The 18,312-nt window shown below is 40.6% G+C and overlaps 2 protein-coding genes across 2 annotated transcripts; both read left to right on the top strand.

Moving 5' to 3' along the window:
• The first annotated feature begins 1,439 nt into the window (after nt 1-1,439).
• On the top strand, nt 1,440-2,666 carry LOC105893388 (claudin-14-like). Its single transcript, XM_012819801.3, has one exon. The coding sequence runs from the start codon at nt 1,690-1,692 to the stop codon at nt 2,395-2,397; it is 708 nt and encodes a 235-aa protein (XP_012675255.2). The 5' UTR covers nt 1,440-1,689; the 3' UTR covers nt 2,398-2,666.
• A 2,579-nt stretch (nt 2,667-5,245) lies between these two features.
• LOC105893382 (high affinity choline transporter 1) lies at nt 5,246-13,591 on the top strand. The gene is made up of 9 exons (XM_012819792.2): nt 5,246-5,403; nt 5,560-5,787; nt 6,439-6,552; nt 6,882-7,037; nt 7,386-7,534; nt 9,928-10,071; nt 10,236-10,389; nt 11,811-12,028; nt 12,915-13,591. Exons 2-9 carry the CDS (start codon nt 5,610-5,612, stop codon nt 13,587-13,589), a joined length of 1,788 nt encoding a protein of 595 aa, XP_012675246.1. The 5' UTR covers nt 5,246-5,403; nt 5,560-5,609; the 3' UTR covers nt 13,590-13,591.
• Nucleotides 13,592-18,312: the final 4,721 nt, after the last annotated feature.

Raw genomic sequence — 18,312 nt, 5'->3', positions numbered from 1 at the left:
ACTACCAACACAACACTGAGCCTGAGGATAGCCCACCATTGACATGTCTTACACAGGTATGATGCATTTTGGTCACTGTAGCTTTGATTATAGAGTTGATAGTTATATTATAGTGTTGGTAGGGATAGTTCTATGACATGTGGTTCATATGGATGTCAATCGAGACGAGCTTTGATAAATGAATATACAGGGCACAGAGTCCAGAGCAGAAGTTCTGAAATAGGGGGAGGGAGAGTGAAAAAACAGCAGATTTTTTATCCTTCTTTTATCCTTTTATACTTCCAAAACCAGGCTTTTATCAAGTATGCAGTACTTAGTATTACATTTGAATATTTGTCAGTTCTGTGACCATACAAATCATTGATGACAAGACAGTCTGTCTGACAAGACAAGTGAGTCTGAAATGTTTATCATGAGAGTGTATTATAGTCTCATCCTTTGCCTCTCAAATATGTTTCACCAATAATGTAACAGTGAAAGGATAACAAACGAATGACATCTGGGTTGAATGCATGGGGTGATTTTGAAATGTGTTTGCTTTTATCTTTAGTTGCCATGTCCTGTTATTTTGAGATGACTAGTTTTACAAATCATGCCTGCACACACATTTTCACAGGATGGATTAATAACGATACGATATGATTACGATAACTCAGTCCCAATGTTGATCATCATCAAATGGTTCTGTGTGATTCAGCACCAGCCCGTTTCTATTTTCAACATCAGTATAGGGAGCCTAGACTGGGGTGTGTGCCCTACAGGCGTCGTGTCCATCATGGCCAGTGTTTTTCATCCACACAGTGGGGCCCCGTGGCTCTGGGTGTCAGAACAGCCAAGTGTGCCACCACCACGGTCTCAGTGCTACTTCTTTATGAGAGCCTGATGTTTGACACATTAATGAGGCACGGAGCTGTGAGAGCCTGAAGCCTGAAGCCTGCATGTTGACATAACGCCTGCTACGGCCACATTATACAAGACACTTGTTTTCTCCATTTGCTTTAATGAAGCACTTTAACTTTGAAGGAATTTTGTCATTTATGAGAAATCTGCCCTTCAATTTTCCATATCTTGATTAAATGAGTTGAGATGACCTCAAGACCAGAGGAAAAGTATGAACGGCAGTTTTTCTAATGTTTAACTCACCTCGCCGCAGGCAGTTTCAGGGAAAGACTGAGTCTTGGTTTTCCAAACATATACTTTAATGTTCTGAAATCTGTATTTTTGATTGATAAAATATGCTATTAAAGATATGTATGATATACAATTATTACGATACAATTATATTAAACCATAAAAAACAACACCTCATGTAAATGCAATAGGATTCATTACTTAGTGTTGGGGAGGGGAGCATTTTTTGGAAATGAATGTTTTGTTGTTTTAACAGACCTCTGTGAATGTTTAATTTTTGTCTTCACCCCTACAGCTCTCCTGTTTGCACCCATAGGAGCACATGAAACAGGTGAAGCTTATCGCCTCTCGTATTAGTCACGCAGGCAGTCGGCTGCTGGAAAAACTCTGGAGCCTCCGGAGAGTTGAAGAAGGCTTCAAGACTGTGACTGACTTCATGAGCGCGTGTTAAACCACAGGGAATCCGATTCAAAACAAAGGACCTGTTTACACCCAATTAAGGAGGGATTCACAGCTCTACATCATTTGTGAAAAGAGGAGAGGACTTGTTTTGAAGCCATGGCCAGCATGGGGCTGCAGCTGCTGGGGTTCTTCCTGGGCCTGCTGGGGCTGTTGGGCACCGTGGTGGCCACGCTGGTGCCCCAGTGGCGTCGCACGGCTTACGTGGGCTCCAATATCATCACTGCCACATCTTACATGAAGGGCCTGTGGATGGACTGTGTTTGGCACAGCACAGGCATTTATCAGTGTGAGGGACACCGCTCGCTGCTAGCCCTGCCCCGGACCCTCCAGGCTGCGCGCGCACTCATGGTCCTCTCCTGCGTCACCTCTGTCCTGGCCATAGCACTGTCCACCATGGGCATGAAGTGCACTCGCTGCGCCCAGGGAGGCACCAACAAAAACTCCCTGGCCAGGTGTGGTGGAGTGGGCTTCCTGTTCGCGGGACTCTGCTGCCTCGTGACGGTGTCCTGGACCACGCATGACGCCATCCAAGACTTCTTCAGCTCCCTGTTACTCGTTGATATGAAGTATGAGATAGGATGGTCTGTCTACATTGGGTACGTGTCAGGCATCCTCAGTGTGATTGGTGGAGTGATACTATGCTCAACCTGTGGTGACTCCCGCCTGCCCAGCCATGCCACAGCACTCAATGCTCTGCCCCAGACAGCCCCAACTTACCAGCCCCATGCTGTCTCCAAGAGCAATCACACCCCCTCCCCCACTTCTGCTTCCAGTAGTGGCTACAGACTCAGTGACTATGTTTGAGTAATGATTGTATTGAGGCAAACAATGGCATATTATGAGAAGTATGAGGTTTTCAGAATATTTTCAGCTCCTAACTTCAAAGTACTTGAAATGTGTGTTTTTTTTTCGTTCTGGGATTTAAGTGTGTAACATCTCAAAAATCTCACAAACTTAAATTATGTGGATAAAAGACATGGTTTGCAGATTTCTTTAGTGAACTTTAAGATGTTCTTTTTTGACTGCTGATAGATTCTAGACAAAGAGAGCTACGTTTAGGTGAATGGAAGTCACATGCATATCTTTGTAGAGAGTATTGAAAGTCTGGTGTAAGTTTTACTGCTGATCTGTCAAAAGCAACACTTACATCTATTCCTGAAATTCTGACAGTACTTTAAAAAGATCAGTCTACAAAACCTTATGTCTTTGCTTTGATGTTGCAACAAGTTGGACACATACAAACATGCGCTTTCAGTGTTTGCTAGTTACTTTGGTTTTTAACAGTGTGATTTTCTTTCAGTGTTTGCTAGTTACTTTGGTTTTCAACAGTGTGATTTTCTTTCAGTGTTTGCTAGTTACTTTGGTTTCAACAGTGTGATTTTCTTTTGTCAAAATCAGTGCTTTCATTTCTGACCTCAGAACTGTTTTTCTGCTTTCAGATTTGTATGGAGTGACGCTTTTTTCAATTTTATCTCCCTACTTTTCTTACTTACTTCTTATGTTGCAAGCTTTTGCTTATTTTGGGGAACATCCCAATAGAAACTAATTTTATAGTTTGGTTTCAGAAAACTCATAAATGTGTATACTGTATTTTCACTTAGCATCAATAACAGGAGCGTGCATGAGTATACTCTCCCATGTACCTAAATCTCAAAGTACATCTCTTAAATGATTTTAAGGCACAAAATGTGACACTTAAAGAACACAAAGTTGGATATGTTATCCTTTTTTTATAACTCAAAGATGCTGAGATCATCTGTTCTGCCTTTGAGACCCACTGAATCCCCACATTTCTAACCTTTAAGTACGATCACATTAAATGTAAAGTCCTGCCTTTTAGTCTCTGATTCATTAAGATGGTATGAGTGTTTTGTATGTCTATCACATACATGCAGTAACTAATCTAAGGAAGTCTCCTGTTTAACAGCACAGAAATACTACAGAAAGAAGGTTATAACATACATTCTCAACACTAGTTTGGTTTGTTACAGTAAATACATTTTAATTGATACGCGCCCTGTCCACCAGGGGGCAATATTACTTCATTTTCCATTCTGCTTCATACCGCGTGTTAAGCAGAGGTAATGGAAGGACATATGTTCTCGAGGTGGCGTTGTACTTCTTAGTTTGGCTGACTTGGGTTAGTTCGCTCGTTGTGTGATGATGTGTTTTATTTGTTTTGGAAGTTTAAGGAAGTAGTGAAGTAGGAGTCGGTGATGTTCAGTCAAGGTTGTTCCACACAGAAATGTGTTATTGGTATTGGTCAAAGCACCCTGAAATGAATTCATGTTAATATTTACAACATTACGCTCAGCCAATTAGTTTGAATGTCTAAATGTTGTAACGTCTTCCTATGGTTACGTATTTTCACTTTTTTATGTCTGCGTGTAACTTTAACAGCCAATTAGAAGTGGTTTGTTTATTTGCACACCGTAATTGGGCCTTTTCTCGCTTTCTCGCTAGCCATTAAATTGAAGGTACATTTACTCGTAGGCCTACCTTGTCATGTATAAATCGACCTTTCATGACACGTGCGTGTTCTCAGTGTGGAAAGACGGATAGAAAAAATATGAGGACGGATTTAATAAGGCAGGCAATTTGTGTGAGTGGAGGCCTTGGAGATGAAGTCTCACAATCTACACTGCTGACAGTTTTTAGTGTTTCAGAACTTCAGCACCACGGATAGTGGACGCATTTCGAGAGAGGCCCTGTGCGTGCCTAGATATCTTTCTGGGAATATGATTTGCCTTGAAATGACCTGTCCCACCGTATCTGCTGACAACAGTAATTAAAATCATTAAAGCAACCATTTCGGTCACCCCATTCTCAGTGGTGGATGACCATAGGGTTGACAGGGTTACCCGAGCCTATCATGAAAGCATGCACATTGTAAGTGTCTAATATAATCGTTTTGAGTTGGCTACATTTGGAGGAAACTAACAGCAATCACTAAAGAAAGAAACAGAAGGTATTCATGCATTTAAGCATAGTGGGTATAGCAGGAAGCAACACAATAGTTTTCCATAATGTGCTCGGTGTAATTTTCAATTAGCCCACTATATATAGCCTAACCATCCCTAGAAGACCCTAAAAAATGTGGTCCTCGTTTGGACTAACTGACAGCCTTATTCACAAAGCGATCTCCATTTCCATCTCTCTGACGTTCATCTTCCTCAGACCTCTGACGAAAACAACTCTATTAAAGACACTGTTAGGAAATACGTACGCTTCCCCTGAATTGTCTTTGGATTACGTTTACCGTAGATTTCTCTCGAAAGGAATCTAAACAGACTTCTGTTTTCAAAATAATTTGAGGACGTTCGTCAATACAATCTTCTACAAAGGTAGGATATTTTGCGGGATTGAAAAGTGACTTTTGGAAGAGATTCGCCGAGCAAACTTTGAATAGAGCGTGATAGGCAAAATGTTCGGTGTCTGTAAAATATAGGCTACAATTATGGTGTTTGAGAGGTCATCGGTGAAGGTACTTAAGAAGAAAAAACAAATATGAAGCGCGCTTTATTTAACTTGGGTTTTTGTGCCAAGTCCATAGGCTACTGATTTTTGTATTTTATTCTAGGTCACTTAATTATTCATATAAAATAGTGAAACAGTGCACTAGAACTTCACTATTCCTATCTCAGAGAACTTTTATTGAAACTAAGTGAAATATACCAGGTAACCAGGCTTGCCTGAATGGGCAGTTTCTGAATAGGACACAGAACAGGAATTGTCAAGCCTGCTCATTTTATCACATTCTTAAATATAGGGAAAATATGATCTAATTAGCTTCAGTTGGTTGGTAGCCGGGTAACGGGAACACACAGCAAAAACACACAGACAAACAAGCACAAATTAAGTGTTTCATATCATCTAGGTTTCAAAATTCCATCTTGAAACTGGTCGATAACATTTCTTTGGTCAGTTCCATTGCCTTCTCCCACTCTTGTTCCACTGTTTCGTCAGGTCTCAATGAACATCAGGTCTTCGGGCAGAGTCTGATCCAGCCATAGAGGATGGCCATCCACGCAGAAGGACTGGTGGCAATTGTTATCTTCTATATGCTGATCCTGGTCGTGGGGATATGGGCAGCGTGGAAAAACAAAAATGCCGGGCAAGGTGCAGACCAAAGCGAGACTATCATGGTCGGTGGAAGGGACATTGGATTATTTGTTGGTGGATTCACCATGACTGGTAAGTGGAGAGGTTGCGCTGTGCGTCCGTCTCTTCGACACTTGGAACTTGGAATGCGCACAAAATTAAAAAATTACACTAGCCTACATGGAAACAAAAGGGGCAATTTTGTGCAAAAAAGTGCGAAATATCGAACTTTTATGTCTTTTAGCCGATCGTGGAGTAATCTGTTACAGGTCATTCCATAGAAGCGCAAAAAAATAAATGAAAGAGAGACATACATTATAATTATTAGTTGCAATTGCAAGAATCAGTTTCTTTTGTTTAATTCTGTATGAAAGAAGAAAAATTGGGGAAAATGACTTCCATGAGACATATTTCATGTTCTTTAAAGCCTATATAAGCTATACATTATATGTATTCATAATGTTGAAAGTAATCAAAATAAATCAATCACAAGCATTCAGGTTTAGAAGTAGATTTATGCCAGTTGAACACATATAGCTGATATGACATTTGCTAAACGTTTGTTGGTAGCATTTGGATGTTCCATGCATCTTTGTGGGATTCCATGTTCTTAGCATGGAATGGAATGATTACATTTAGAGACAGACCATTATGAACAAAAATGCACCATCAGATAAAGTTTTAAAGGTTTAAAGTGAAGGTTTATCAGCTGAACAAAACCTTTCTGGCTTGTTTGTTTTCCAGCAACCTGGGTCGGAGGAGGCTATATCAATGGCACTGCTGAATATGTGTATTTGCCTGGATATGGTCTGGCATGGGCACAGGCACCCTTTGGATATGCACTTAGCCTGGTTATAGGTATGATACACAGTTACAATTCTTGCAGTAAGATTAGATGATGCCACACAGAATATTTTGAGCAGTTGAGAGATGTCAGTGGGTGCCATTTTGACCCTTTCTTACTGAATAAGAGCATTTACAAATGATAGCAACTTGTAAGGGAAAACATGGTGCCATCAGAAATATTCTAACTTACACATTTTCTGTCTCTTCGATGTCAAAGGAAACGTATGACTTAGTTCAACTCATTTAGTAGGTGTGCTCCATGCTGGTCGTGCTATATATCAGTATATGTTTGGTCCGTATATATCAATATACTGTATGGTATGCTGTTAATCTTGCCATAGGTGGCCTGTTCTTTGCCAAACCCATGCGCTCCAGAGGATATGTGACTATGCTGGATCCCTTTCAGCAGATCTATGGGAAAAGAATGGGTGGGCTGCTTTTTATCCCAGCTCTCATGGGGGAAATATTCTGGTCAGCCGCCATTCTGTCAGCTCTGGGTATGTTACAGTGATCCCTTCTCTTGACGATTCAATTCAATTCAATTGTCCTAGTAGTTCTCGGATTTGGCCCACAGGAAGTCTTTTCTTATTAAATAATTACAGATTGAATTATTTGTGTTGTTTCCCATACTTCTGTGGTGACTGTGATTGTGCACCCATTTCCATGTAGAGGTTAAGTGAGTACCTAAAGCAAATTAAACATAAGTGCTTAAATCGTGTCTTGTATTTAACCAGTTATATGTTTTGTACACATATGCAGGGCATTTTATAGATGGTATATGGATATATACATAGATAGATATTTGTTTTCCTTTAACAATAAATATGACTTTTCTCTTGCTTCAGGAGCCACATTGAGTGTGATCGTAGATATCAACATCAATATGTCTGTCGTGATCTCAGCACTCATTGCAATCTTCTACACTTTGGTCGGAGGACTTTATTCTGTGGCGTACACAGATGTTGTTCAACTCTTCTGTATATTTATTGGCTTGGTGAGTGTGCATTCCTAGAATGATTAGTGTAGCTTGCAACTGAATCATTTGAATGTTAATAGAAGGTCTATCATATTATTTGATTAGAAAATATGTTCCAAATAGGTTTAGGGCATTGGATTTGTATAGAACATATCATTAGAAAATATGAACGTAGTGTTGATATTTTCACTGTTGAAGCTTTGACGGGGAAGTGTTTTATATCGTCAAAAGTCAAACCTAGATCATAGATCATAGAGTTAAAACAGCATCCTGATATAGCTTAGTCAAACATGTTAGAGCCTGGGTCTGACAAAGTGACCAGCTAACTCTCATTGGACACATACAGAAACATGACATGTGGTTTAGTCAGAGTTCATTGGACACATACAGAAACATGACAGTGGTCAGGAGGTGAAGAAGTCGTTTAGTAATCAGAAGGTTGCTAGTTCGATTCCCTGTCGAAGTGTCCTTGAGCAAGACACTGAACCCCTAATTGCTCCTGATGTGCAGTGTGCCATCAGTGTAAATGTAAAATGTGTATACATTGTAAGTCGCACATATGTAAGTCGCTTTGGATAAAAGCGTCTGCTAAATTACTTAATGTAAATGACATGTATTATAGTCAGAGTTCATTGGACACATACAGAAACATGACATGTGGTTTAGTCAGAGTTCATTGGACACGTACAGAAACATGACAAGTTCATTGGACACATACAGAAACATGACATGTGGTTTAGTCAGAGTTCATTGGACACATACAGAAACATGACATGTAGTAAAGTCAGAGTTCATTGGACACATACAGAAACATGACATCTAGTCAGAGTTCATTGGACACATACAGAAACATGACGTGTAGTACAGTCAGAGTTCATTGGACACATACAGAAACATGACATGTAGTAAAGTCAGAGTTCATTGGACACATACAGAAACATGACATCTAGTCAGAGTTCATTGGACACATACAGAAACATGACGTGTAGTACAGTCAGAGTTCATTGGACACATACAGAAACATGACATGTGGTTTAGTCAGAGTTCATTGGACACATACAGAAACATGACATGTAGTAAAGTCAGAGTTCATTGGACACGTACAGAAACATGACATCTAGTCAGAGTTCATTGGACACATACAGAAACATGACGTGTAGTACAGTCAGAGTTCATTGGACACGTACAGAAACATGACGTGTAGTATAGTCAGAGTTCATTGGACACGTACAGAAACATGACATGTAGTCAGAGTTCATTGGACACGTACAGAAACATGACGTGTAGTACAGTCAGAGTTCATTGGACACGTACAGAAACATGACATGTGGTTTAGTCAGAGTTCATTGGACACATACAGAAACATGACATGTAGTAAAGTCAGAGTTCATTGGACACATACAGAAACATGACATCTAGTCAGAGTTCATTGGACACATACAGAAACATGACGTGTAGTACAGTCAGAGTTCATTGGACACGTACAGAAACATGACGTGTAGTATAGTCAGAGTTCATTGGACACGTACAGAAACATGACATGTAGTCAGAGTTCATTGGACACGTACAGAAACATGACGTGTAGTACAGTCAGAGTTCATTGGACACGTACAGAAACATGACGTGTAGTATAGTCAGAGTTCATTGGACACATACAGAAACATGACGTGTAGTACAGTCAGAGTTCATTGGACACGTACAGAAACATGACGTGTAGTTTAGTTAGAGTTCATTGGACACGTACAGAAACATGACGTGTAGTACAGTCAGAGTTCATTGGACACGTACAGAAACATGACGTGTAGTTTAGTTAGAGTTCATTGGACACGTACAGAAACATGACGTGTAGTACAGTCAGAGTTCATTGGACACGTACAGAAACATGACGTGTAGTTTAGTTAGAGTTCATTGGACACGTACAGAAACATGACGTGTAGTACAGTCAGAGTTCATTGGACACGTACAGAAACATGACATGTAGTTTAGTTAGAGTTCATTGGACACGTACAGAAACATGACATGTAGTCAGAGTTCATTGGACACATACAGAAACATGACGTGTAGTACAGTCAGAGTTCATTGGACACGTACAGAAACATGACGTGTAGTTTAGTTAGAGTTCATTGGACACGTACAGAAACATGACGTGTAGTTTAGTTAGAGTTCATTGGACACGTACAGAAACATGACATGTAGTCAGAGTTCATTGGACACGTACAGAAACATGACGTGTAGTACAGTCAGAGTTCATTGGACACGTACAGAAACATGTAGTATAGTCAGAGTTCATTGGACACGTACAGAAACATGACAAGTTCATTGGACTCATACAGTAACATGACGTGTAGTTTAGTCAGAGTTCGTCTCAGAGTTTCAGATTTGTGTCACATGTTTCTGTGGGCTCTTTCCAGTGGATCAGCGTGCCTTTTGCCCTCTCACACCCTGCGGTGTCAAGCATTAGTGTCACCGCGGTTAAGGAGATTCACCAAACACCATGGCTTGGCCACATTAACTCCTCTGATGGCTGGATGTGGATGGACAACTTCTGCCTTCTGGTAAAAAACAGATATATTCATCCGTTATCATACGAATGAAATAAATCATTTTGTTCGTAAAGTTCACTATACATATTTGATGTACCACATTAACCTTCATAAATACTCTGTGTGTATGTTTTATTTTTCTGCATCTGTGCTTACAATGGCATTCTTGTTTCTAGATGTTGGGGGGGATTCCCTGGCAGGTGTATTTCCAGCGGGTTCTTTCTGCCTCTTCAGCTACCTATGCCCAAGTCCTTTCCTTCCTGGCCGCCTTCGGCTGTATCGTTATGGCGATCCCCTCAGTCCTCATAGGAGCAATAGGAGCCTCCACAGGTAAACACACTCACCTACCCTACACACATTAGACAGAAGATCCATAGGGGTCTCAGGTAAACTCACTCACCTACCCTACACATATTAGACAGAAGATCCATAGGGGTCTCCACAGGTAAACTCACTCTACCCTACACACATTAGACAGAAGATCCATAGGGGCCTCCACAGGTAAACACACTCATCTACACACATTAGACAGAAGATCCATAGGGGTCTCCACAGGTAAACACACTCACCTACCCTACACACATTAGACAGAAGAGTGATAGGGACCTCCACAGGTAAACACACTCAAATACACACATTAGACAGAAGAGCCATAGGGGCCTCCACAGGTAAACACACTCACATACCCGACACACATTAGACAGAAGATCCATAGGGGCCTCCACAGGTAAACACACTCACATACCCGACACACATTAGACAGAAGAGTGATAGGGACCTCCACAGGTAAACACACTCACCTACCCTACACACATTAGACAGAAGATCCATAGGGGTCTCAGGTAAACACACTCATCTACCCTACACACATTAGACAGAGGAGCCATGCTCAAGCAGAGGAGTTTCAGGAATCAGGAGCTACACTTCAAGCATAAACATTAAACATGTCAATGACTCTGTTGGTAGTGTAAGGTGGAGAGGCATATTCCTGGATATTACATATGTTATTGGTGCCCCTCCCAAATCCCGAATGCCCATCCCGATGTTTGATCACTCTCACTGTAGGGCACTGAAGCACACTTTGCCATTGTAACTGAGTCTGTTGTCAAGAATGAGCTATACTCTCTAATGTCTAAATTAACAGAGATTCCTCAGATCAAAGCATTGAAATGTTGTGATGTTTATTTACTGACTTGATGATGATTTCCACAGAGAAAAGTTTGTTTTAAAGCATGTTTTCAAAACAACAGTAAGCCCTGGGGCTGTCCCTCCAGTTGCTTGGGTGGATTTGAACTGACTTAGAGATCTTAAGGAAACAGATATGACTCAGGCTCGTACACGACAACAGATGGCTCCTGTCATCCATTATTGAAGAATACTCATTTCACTGAGGATTTTGTGAATATTGCATCTGAGGGGGGGTTAATTAATTCTGTTGATCACAAGCTATAGCGTTGAAGACACCGTTAATCAGTGACAGTTTATGATGATGTTTGAGAGTAAAAACAAGGCATGCTGCTGACAGAAGACTTCACGGATGAGTGGAAGAATGTTCAATCTGGTATCATGGTCTGATGGAGCTCGAGTGCATGTGTCTCCTACTAAACAATCTGTCTCATTTCTTCAAGAGCAAAATGAAAAGAAATATTTTGTCGTTGATATATTCATGTATTGTACAGGATGGACAGATTTCTCTGTAATAATACACGAGGCCAGATTAGCAAGCTCCTCCTCATACTATTTCTCCACAGATTGGAACCAGACCTCGTATGGCCCTATCCCACCCATGGAGAACGAGCAGTCGGACATGATCCTCCCTATCGTGCTCCAGTATCTCTGCCCTTCCTACATCTCTTTCTTCGGCCTGGGGGCAGTGTCGGCAGCTGTGATGTCATCGGCTGACTCTTCCATTCTTTCGGCCAGTTCCATGTTTGCTCGAAACATCTACAAGCTTGCTTTCCGTCAGTCGGTAAGAGTCTTTGCAGATCTCTAACTTACATAACAACGCTTATGTGTTAGCTTATTTTGCTCAACTCCCCCACTTTCTTAGGAACCCACTAAGTGACAAACATGTAAATACTAGCGTCACTATTATTTAAGGACAGTTTATAATGGCTCATGCTCTCAGTTAGCTCAGGTCAGCGACCGCTTATGACACTCACCTCCATCCATAGCACCACCTGTCTAGATTGGTTTGGAGCATTGAGGGGTCTTGTCAGTTTCTTTTATTTGATCTCTATTCATTCATTTGTTTTGTCTTGTCAGTCTTCTTCATTTGTGTTTGATATCCATTCATTTGTTTTGTCTTGTCAGTCTTCTTTATTTGTGTTTGATATCCATTCATTTGTTTTGTCTTGTCAGTCTTCTTCATTTGTGTTTGATATCCATTCATTTGTTTTGTCTTGTCAGTCTTGTGTTTGAAATATACTCATTCAGTCTTCTTTATTTGTGTTTTATCTCTATTAATTAATTTGTTTGGCTTACAATGGCAGCCATTATGCCAAAACTAAACCTGCCACTATGTGAGATAAACACAAATAAAATTCATATTTTTGACTGTTACCTGGTCTCATGAATGGTTAATTAAGTAAAGTAAAGATGTGCTGCTGTTACTTCAAGGTTACAGATCTAGACCAACACAGATTAGTTACAGATCTAGAATGGTGGAGGGAGGGTAGTACAGTACAAGTCCTTATGATGCATGGGATGTGAGCCTGTTTGTCAAAAGATTTGTAAATGAGGTTATTGATATTGCTTTTGATATTGAAGATAACTGATAACTTCTCCAAAAGGGTTTCTTTCTCAGTCTCACTGTTCCCTATTCTCTTTGGCTTCCTTTCATTGTCAAACTGCAGGCCTCCGACCGCGAGATCATCTGGGTGATGAGGATCACTATCTTCGTCTTTGGAGCTTTGGCAACAGCAATGGCCCTGCTCACAGGCACAGTCTACGGCCTGTGGTACCTGAGTTCGGACTTGGTCTACGTGATCATCTTCCCTCAACTGATCAGTGTGCTCTTTGTCAAAGGCACTAACACATACGGCTCTGTGGCCGGTTACGTCTTTGGGCTTGTGCTGCGCATTGGAGGTGGAGAGCCGTACCTCCATCTTCCCCCCTTCATCTGTTATCCAGGCTGCTACACAGCGGAGAAGGTCCATCAGCTTACCAAGGAGGTTGAACATTTCACCGTTCAAAAATTTCCCTTCAAGACAGTGTCAATGCTCGCTTCCTTCTTGGGTAACGTGGCTTTCTCATATCTCGCCAAGTATCTCTTTGAAAGTGGGAAGCTGTCACCAAAGTATGACTTCCTGGATGGTGTCCTTTCCAAGCACAGTGCAGAGATCATGGATAAAACTACTCTGGTGGGCAATGACAACATCAACTTGTCAGATATGGCACCAGTCAAGGCCCGTCTCAGCACGACGTTGGCAGGAACATTCACCAACAAAGAGGCTCTCAGTGATGATGGAGACTCCAGCCCCGACTTTTTAGGCGATGAACATGACTTTTTAGGCAAAGAACATGACTAAAATATTCCTTTAGTTGTTGTCCTGTGTTGCCTTTATATTTTTGTGCATAGATGTTGTGCCATTTTTTGTTGTTGTTGCTGTATCCATTTTTTTTAATAAGTGAGATAACACATAAGGAGACTCTTGCCACAAGAAGATATATGAAGGAACAATGATTAACAAGTTGGGAATTCATCCGCTTTCATGTGAGATCCACTTTCGGGTATGTACAATTATTTATTTATGTTTGTTTCATTTGGTTTAGTGTTGTCCTAATAGATGGAGCAATAATATTTTGATAGGGATTATATTGTATACTCTGTAAATAATTCGTATTTTCAATTTTATGAATTCCTTTACTCTTGAAGAGTATCAGTTAATAGAAGTAGAATTATATTTAATTTGAAAATATCATGTTACATTTTTGGCAAGCAATCAACATACTGTATGCTGTTGTATTTTCGGAGTAATAGCTGGTATTAAATACCAAGTCAGTGTTTTCAGACACAAAAATGCCAATGACTAAATGATCTTCTCTTGTGCCAAATTGAATCCCTTTTACTAATGGAGACATTCATATATATGGGTGTAAATGGGGTTATATTTGCTGATGGCTGTATTTGGTACACAGACCTTTTACTTTCAAGGCCTTTGCTTTGTTGCTGTAATATGATCAGCCTCAGTACAGATCACAATCCATACGCACGCTGATTCTATTCAGGACGGGGGCATGGGGGTGTATGAGTATTCCACTGCTTCCAGTAATGATATTGCTAGTCTTATCCATGGAAGGCACAAAACAGGGTCCTCACTTTATTTGGATGGCCCACCAACAACAATCAACAAACTCTCTGTCAACACACACTGTTGACCATGAGGTTTGATTTGGGGTTAGGGCCAGGGTTAGTTATTGTCATGGCTGGTTTTAGTTAGTTGACAGGCAGTTCAAATGCGTAGTTGACAAGGATATTCTGAACGTAAGCTGAATGTTTATAAGATACTGATGGTTGACTATCAACAATGGGCCATACCATCAAAAGAAGCATCACAGAAAATCAGTTCAAAACATGACACATTTATTTAGTACTGAAATAAAGATGGTCTACGGAAATTTCCCCCGAAGTGCCATTTTGTGGGTTTGATGTTGTGGATTTATGTGTCTCTGTATTCTGACATCAGTGTTGTCAATGTGTAGTTGGTGAGGTCTGACCTTAGTACATAAGATGAATTGCCTTAATTGTGTTCTGTTTGGGACCTAGCCTGATTGTATGTGTCAGTAAATGTATGAGGCAAACTGTTTAGACTTGAATGTGAATGTACACCCTCCTGTTCAGCATAGAACTAATCAAAAAGAAACTTTTTTGTGTTATATGTCAACGTAAATCCATTCAGAAACTGTAATGTCAGATAAAAAACATCCTGCAAATCTTCTGGCAAAGTACCTATGGTAATTTGATGTAATGGCAATGTATATTTTTGTGTGATAAAAAATATATATACAAAATAGTATATGCACAGGCAAAATACTTTCCAACCTGCCATTTCTTTTTTTTCTTTGAGTATATATTTTTGCTTTTGGTAGGTGAAGAACAGCTATAAGTCATGAAAATATATTTATTTATGCAATGTCAAAAAATTATATGGTGAAAATAAATATGTGGGAAAAATTGAATAAACTATGTTGTTTAACACGTTGGTTACCTGCCTACTGTTTTAGCAGAAGATGCTAAAATGGATAAATATTCTGGTTATCAAATTAATTCTTGGGTTTATCCTTTTACATAAACTTTGAATTATGCGGTGCTCTATCAGTACAGCTTAGATAGAGAGGAATGAAGCTATCATCTGTCAGATAGCACCTTTTGTCTGCAGAGAGGGGATGCCATCCATTATGTGTCAGTTATTGTGTGTGAACCTCTGACTTCTAATGTGGGCGTGATTGACAGGTTTGACAGTTGCCAGGGTTATTAAATTCTGAGGCTTCCTCTGATTGATGGTGCTCTGCAGGTGCACGGCCTGAGATTAAACTCTTCACCAGCCAATCAAATCTCCCTTGACAGCGCAAGCAGCCAAAACAAAAACAACAAAAAACCCTGGTCAGATCTGCTCCCTTTAACCCCCTGCTCTAACCAAGAGAATTCTAACATTTTAAGATGATCCCCTCCTTCTACTCCTTTAAGACAGCAAACCCCATTGCTCAACCATAGATACCAGCAAACCCCATTGCTCAACCATAGATACCAGCAAAGCCCATTGCTCAACCATAGATACCAGCAAACCCCATTGCTCAACCATAGATACCAGCAGACTCCTGACTAACTGCTCTTGCTATTACAACACACCATATGCGCTGGTGATAGAGATGTCCCCAGCAGCAAAGGTGCATCTCATTCTCCCATTATGTACGTATGTTTCCATGAAGTGAGCGAAAGCTGCCCACCCAACGCACCTCCTCGTGATCCATCTATTCCCTCATCGGTGAAATCTCCTCCACAACAGTCTCTCAATACAAGACTAAACCATTTGGGCTCTATAACAACACTTTTAATGGCTTTTCAGACTTGGTTGTCTAACTGACTTATTTTTAGCGTTTTCAGAGGGCTGCAGCTTTTATATTGTGAAGTGAACTGCTTGATCTTCTGGGGAATGTGTTTTCATTTCAGCGTGAGTGTAAACACCCAGAGGTTCTGCCTTTGGGCTTCCGATTTCATTCGACGAGAAGAACTCCCTGAAGTTAGTCTGTGTTTGATGTGACACTGAATTTCCATCTATCGTCCCACCGATTGCCTTCTCCTCGTTCCCCATGGCTTCCCCACTCCACTTATGACATTCTCTTGGAAAGTCATGGGAATGAATAAAAAAAAATTCCAATTACCAATTTTGGACATCCTAGAAACCCATTCTCTGGAGCCGTACAACTCTTATCATGAATGCTCATTTGGAATCATCCGCAGTAAACAACAGTCTTGATGGGAGTGTGAACTCAATGGCATATAATGGATATCTTCAACAGACCTATTCTTGTAGAATCTGAATTGAAATACTCGACACCCTACATGTATTAGGAGGCACATTTTAGACTGATGAATGTCACATGATAACATAAATAGGATCAATTGAGGCCGTATATTTGTGGTCAGTCTTAAATTCGAACCAACAGATAAACATGTGAAGGACAACATTTCTGATTGCTGTGAGGAAAAGACCACTGACATTTGATTTTATTCACATGACTTGAGTGTATACCAATGAGAAGTACTTCACTGCACCGACTCAAAAAACTGACCAGTATTTGAGATACATATAGGAAAGCCTGCAGTGGTCCAAGATGTACTTGAACCAGGGTTTTACCTTTCACATTAGAAACACAGACACCCATTTCATACCTACAGCACCATGTGTGTTTTAGCTATATTATCAGGCTTGATCATTTTTTTTCCATCAGTAGATTGAGAATACAGTGCTGATGCAGTGTTTCCTGGGATTCTTCCACTGCTCTAAGTGGTCATTAGCAAGTGATTTGTGGGATGATGGTGGATGTTCTCGAAGTGCTCCATTCACTTTTGTGAGAAATTGGCTTTTGGCAATGAACACCCCATCCCCACCCAGAAACATCCTTCCAAACCTGCCCCTCTGCAATGTTTAAATGTATTTCATAAAAGAGACTTAGAAAACTAGGAAGCATTTCATTGCTATGCGTAGCAACCATGGAGAATAGAGAGGTGTAAATGTACGATGAACTTTGTAAATAGGTTTGAGCGGTATCTAAATGTTGCAGAGTATCTGCACTTCTGTGTCTCGCAAGTCAATCCCATTGTTGAACAGAGTAATTACAGGGCCATCCAATAGCTCCCTGGTCTCATCTCTCATCTCCAGCAGGAGGAAAATTGCGTGTGGGTTCGTTACAGGAAGCCAAAGCCTTCCTTCTCCAGCCCCGAGCAGCGTCTGAGTTTATTAGCAAGAGTGCTCACAGACAAGGACATAAATTACAGTGGGATTTATTGCGGCTGGAGCTGCCGGTATGAAAAGCTGAACAGACACTTTGTGTAGCAGTCAGGAAATGGGCACTGGCTTCATAAGATCGGTTGCCTTCCACAACAAAGATGTCTATCCCTTCTTCTCCTATCGCATGGTGTTGCCATCTCTTCAGAACTGAAACAATGCTTCATATCACGTCCAGCAGTGTTCATTGTACAAGAGGAGCAGGTTACGATGCTTTCTAAACCTACCATTAATCCCAAGTATTATTCAATACAGATATGGCTGTTTCCTTTCCCAGTAATTATTGTAAAATCCAAAACATTTCTAGACTTGCTACAGACAAAATGGCAAGGTTTTTTGACAGAACCACTGTCAAAAACCACTGATTTACCCTAGTTCAGTTATACGAAATGGGTATTTCCATGGAAAATGTGTGCCAGTTATCCAATATCAGAATCCTTGGGTCATCATCTTCTTAGCAGTCAGGAAGAACTCTAATCTCATTCTCCACCTCAAGAGTCTTAGGGTGCATGAACAGATAACATCTACTACTCCCTCACACTATTGCTTGCTGATACATTGATACACGATACATTGATTAAATGTAGAATGTCTGAGAGCTCAGGCTCTGACAGTAGTAAAATTGGAAGAATGTCATGTTTCAGATACTGTGCAGACTGCGTGACAGGGGAGACTTGGTGAACAGGTTGAAGCCGCGGGTGAATTAGATTCTATTTGTCTGCTATACACAGGAGGATTACTC

This window comes from Clupea harengus, chromosome 2, assembly GCF_900700415.2.
Source record: "Clupea harengus chromosome 2, Ch_v2.0.2, whole genome shotgun sequence".
NCBI classification, from domain to species: domain Eukaryota; kingdom Metazoa; phylum Chordata; class Actinopteri; order Clupeiformes; family Clupeidae; genus Clupea; species Clupea harengus.
The sequence above is the reverse complement of the archived record's forward strand: the minus strand, read 5'-3'. Positions and strand labels throughout refer to the sequence as shown.

What these genes read in the sequence shown, in the direction of transcription:
- LOC105893388 (XM_012819801.3), top strand. Translation starts at nt 1,690, where the DNA reads ATGGCCAGCATGGGGCTGCAGCTGCTGGGGTTCTTCCTGGGCCTGCTG.
- LOC105893382 (XM_012819792.2), top strand. Translation starts at nt 5,610, where the DNA reads ATGGCCATCCACGCAGAAGGACTGGTGGCAATTGTTATCTTCTATATG. An exon ending in TGCACTTAGCCTGGTTATAG is followed by an intron (nt 6,553 to 6,881) that starts GTATGATACACA and finishes ATCTTGCCATAG; the next exon opens with GTGGCCTGTTCTTTGCCAAA. An exon ending in TCTGTATATTTATTGGCTTG is followed by an intron (nt 7,535 to 9,927) that starts GTGAGTGTGCAT and finishes GGCTCTTTCCAG; the next exon opens with TGGATCAGCGTGCCTTTTGC.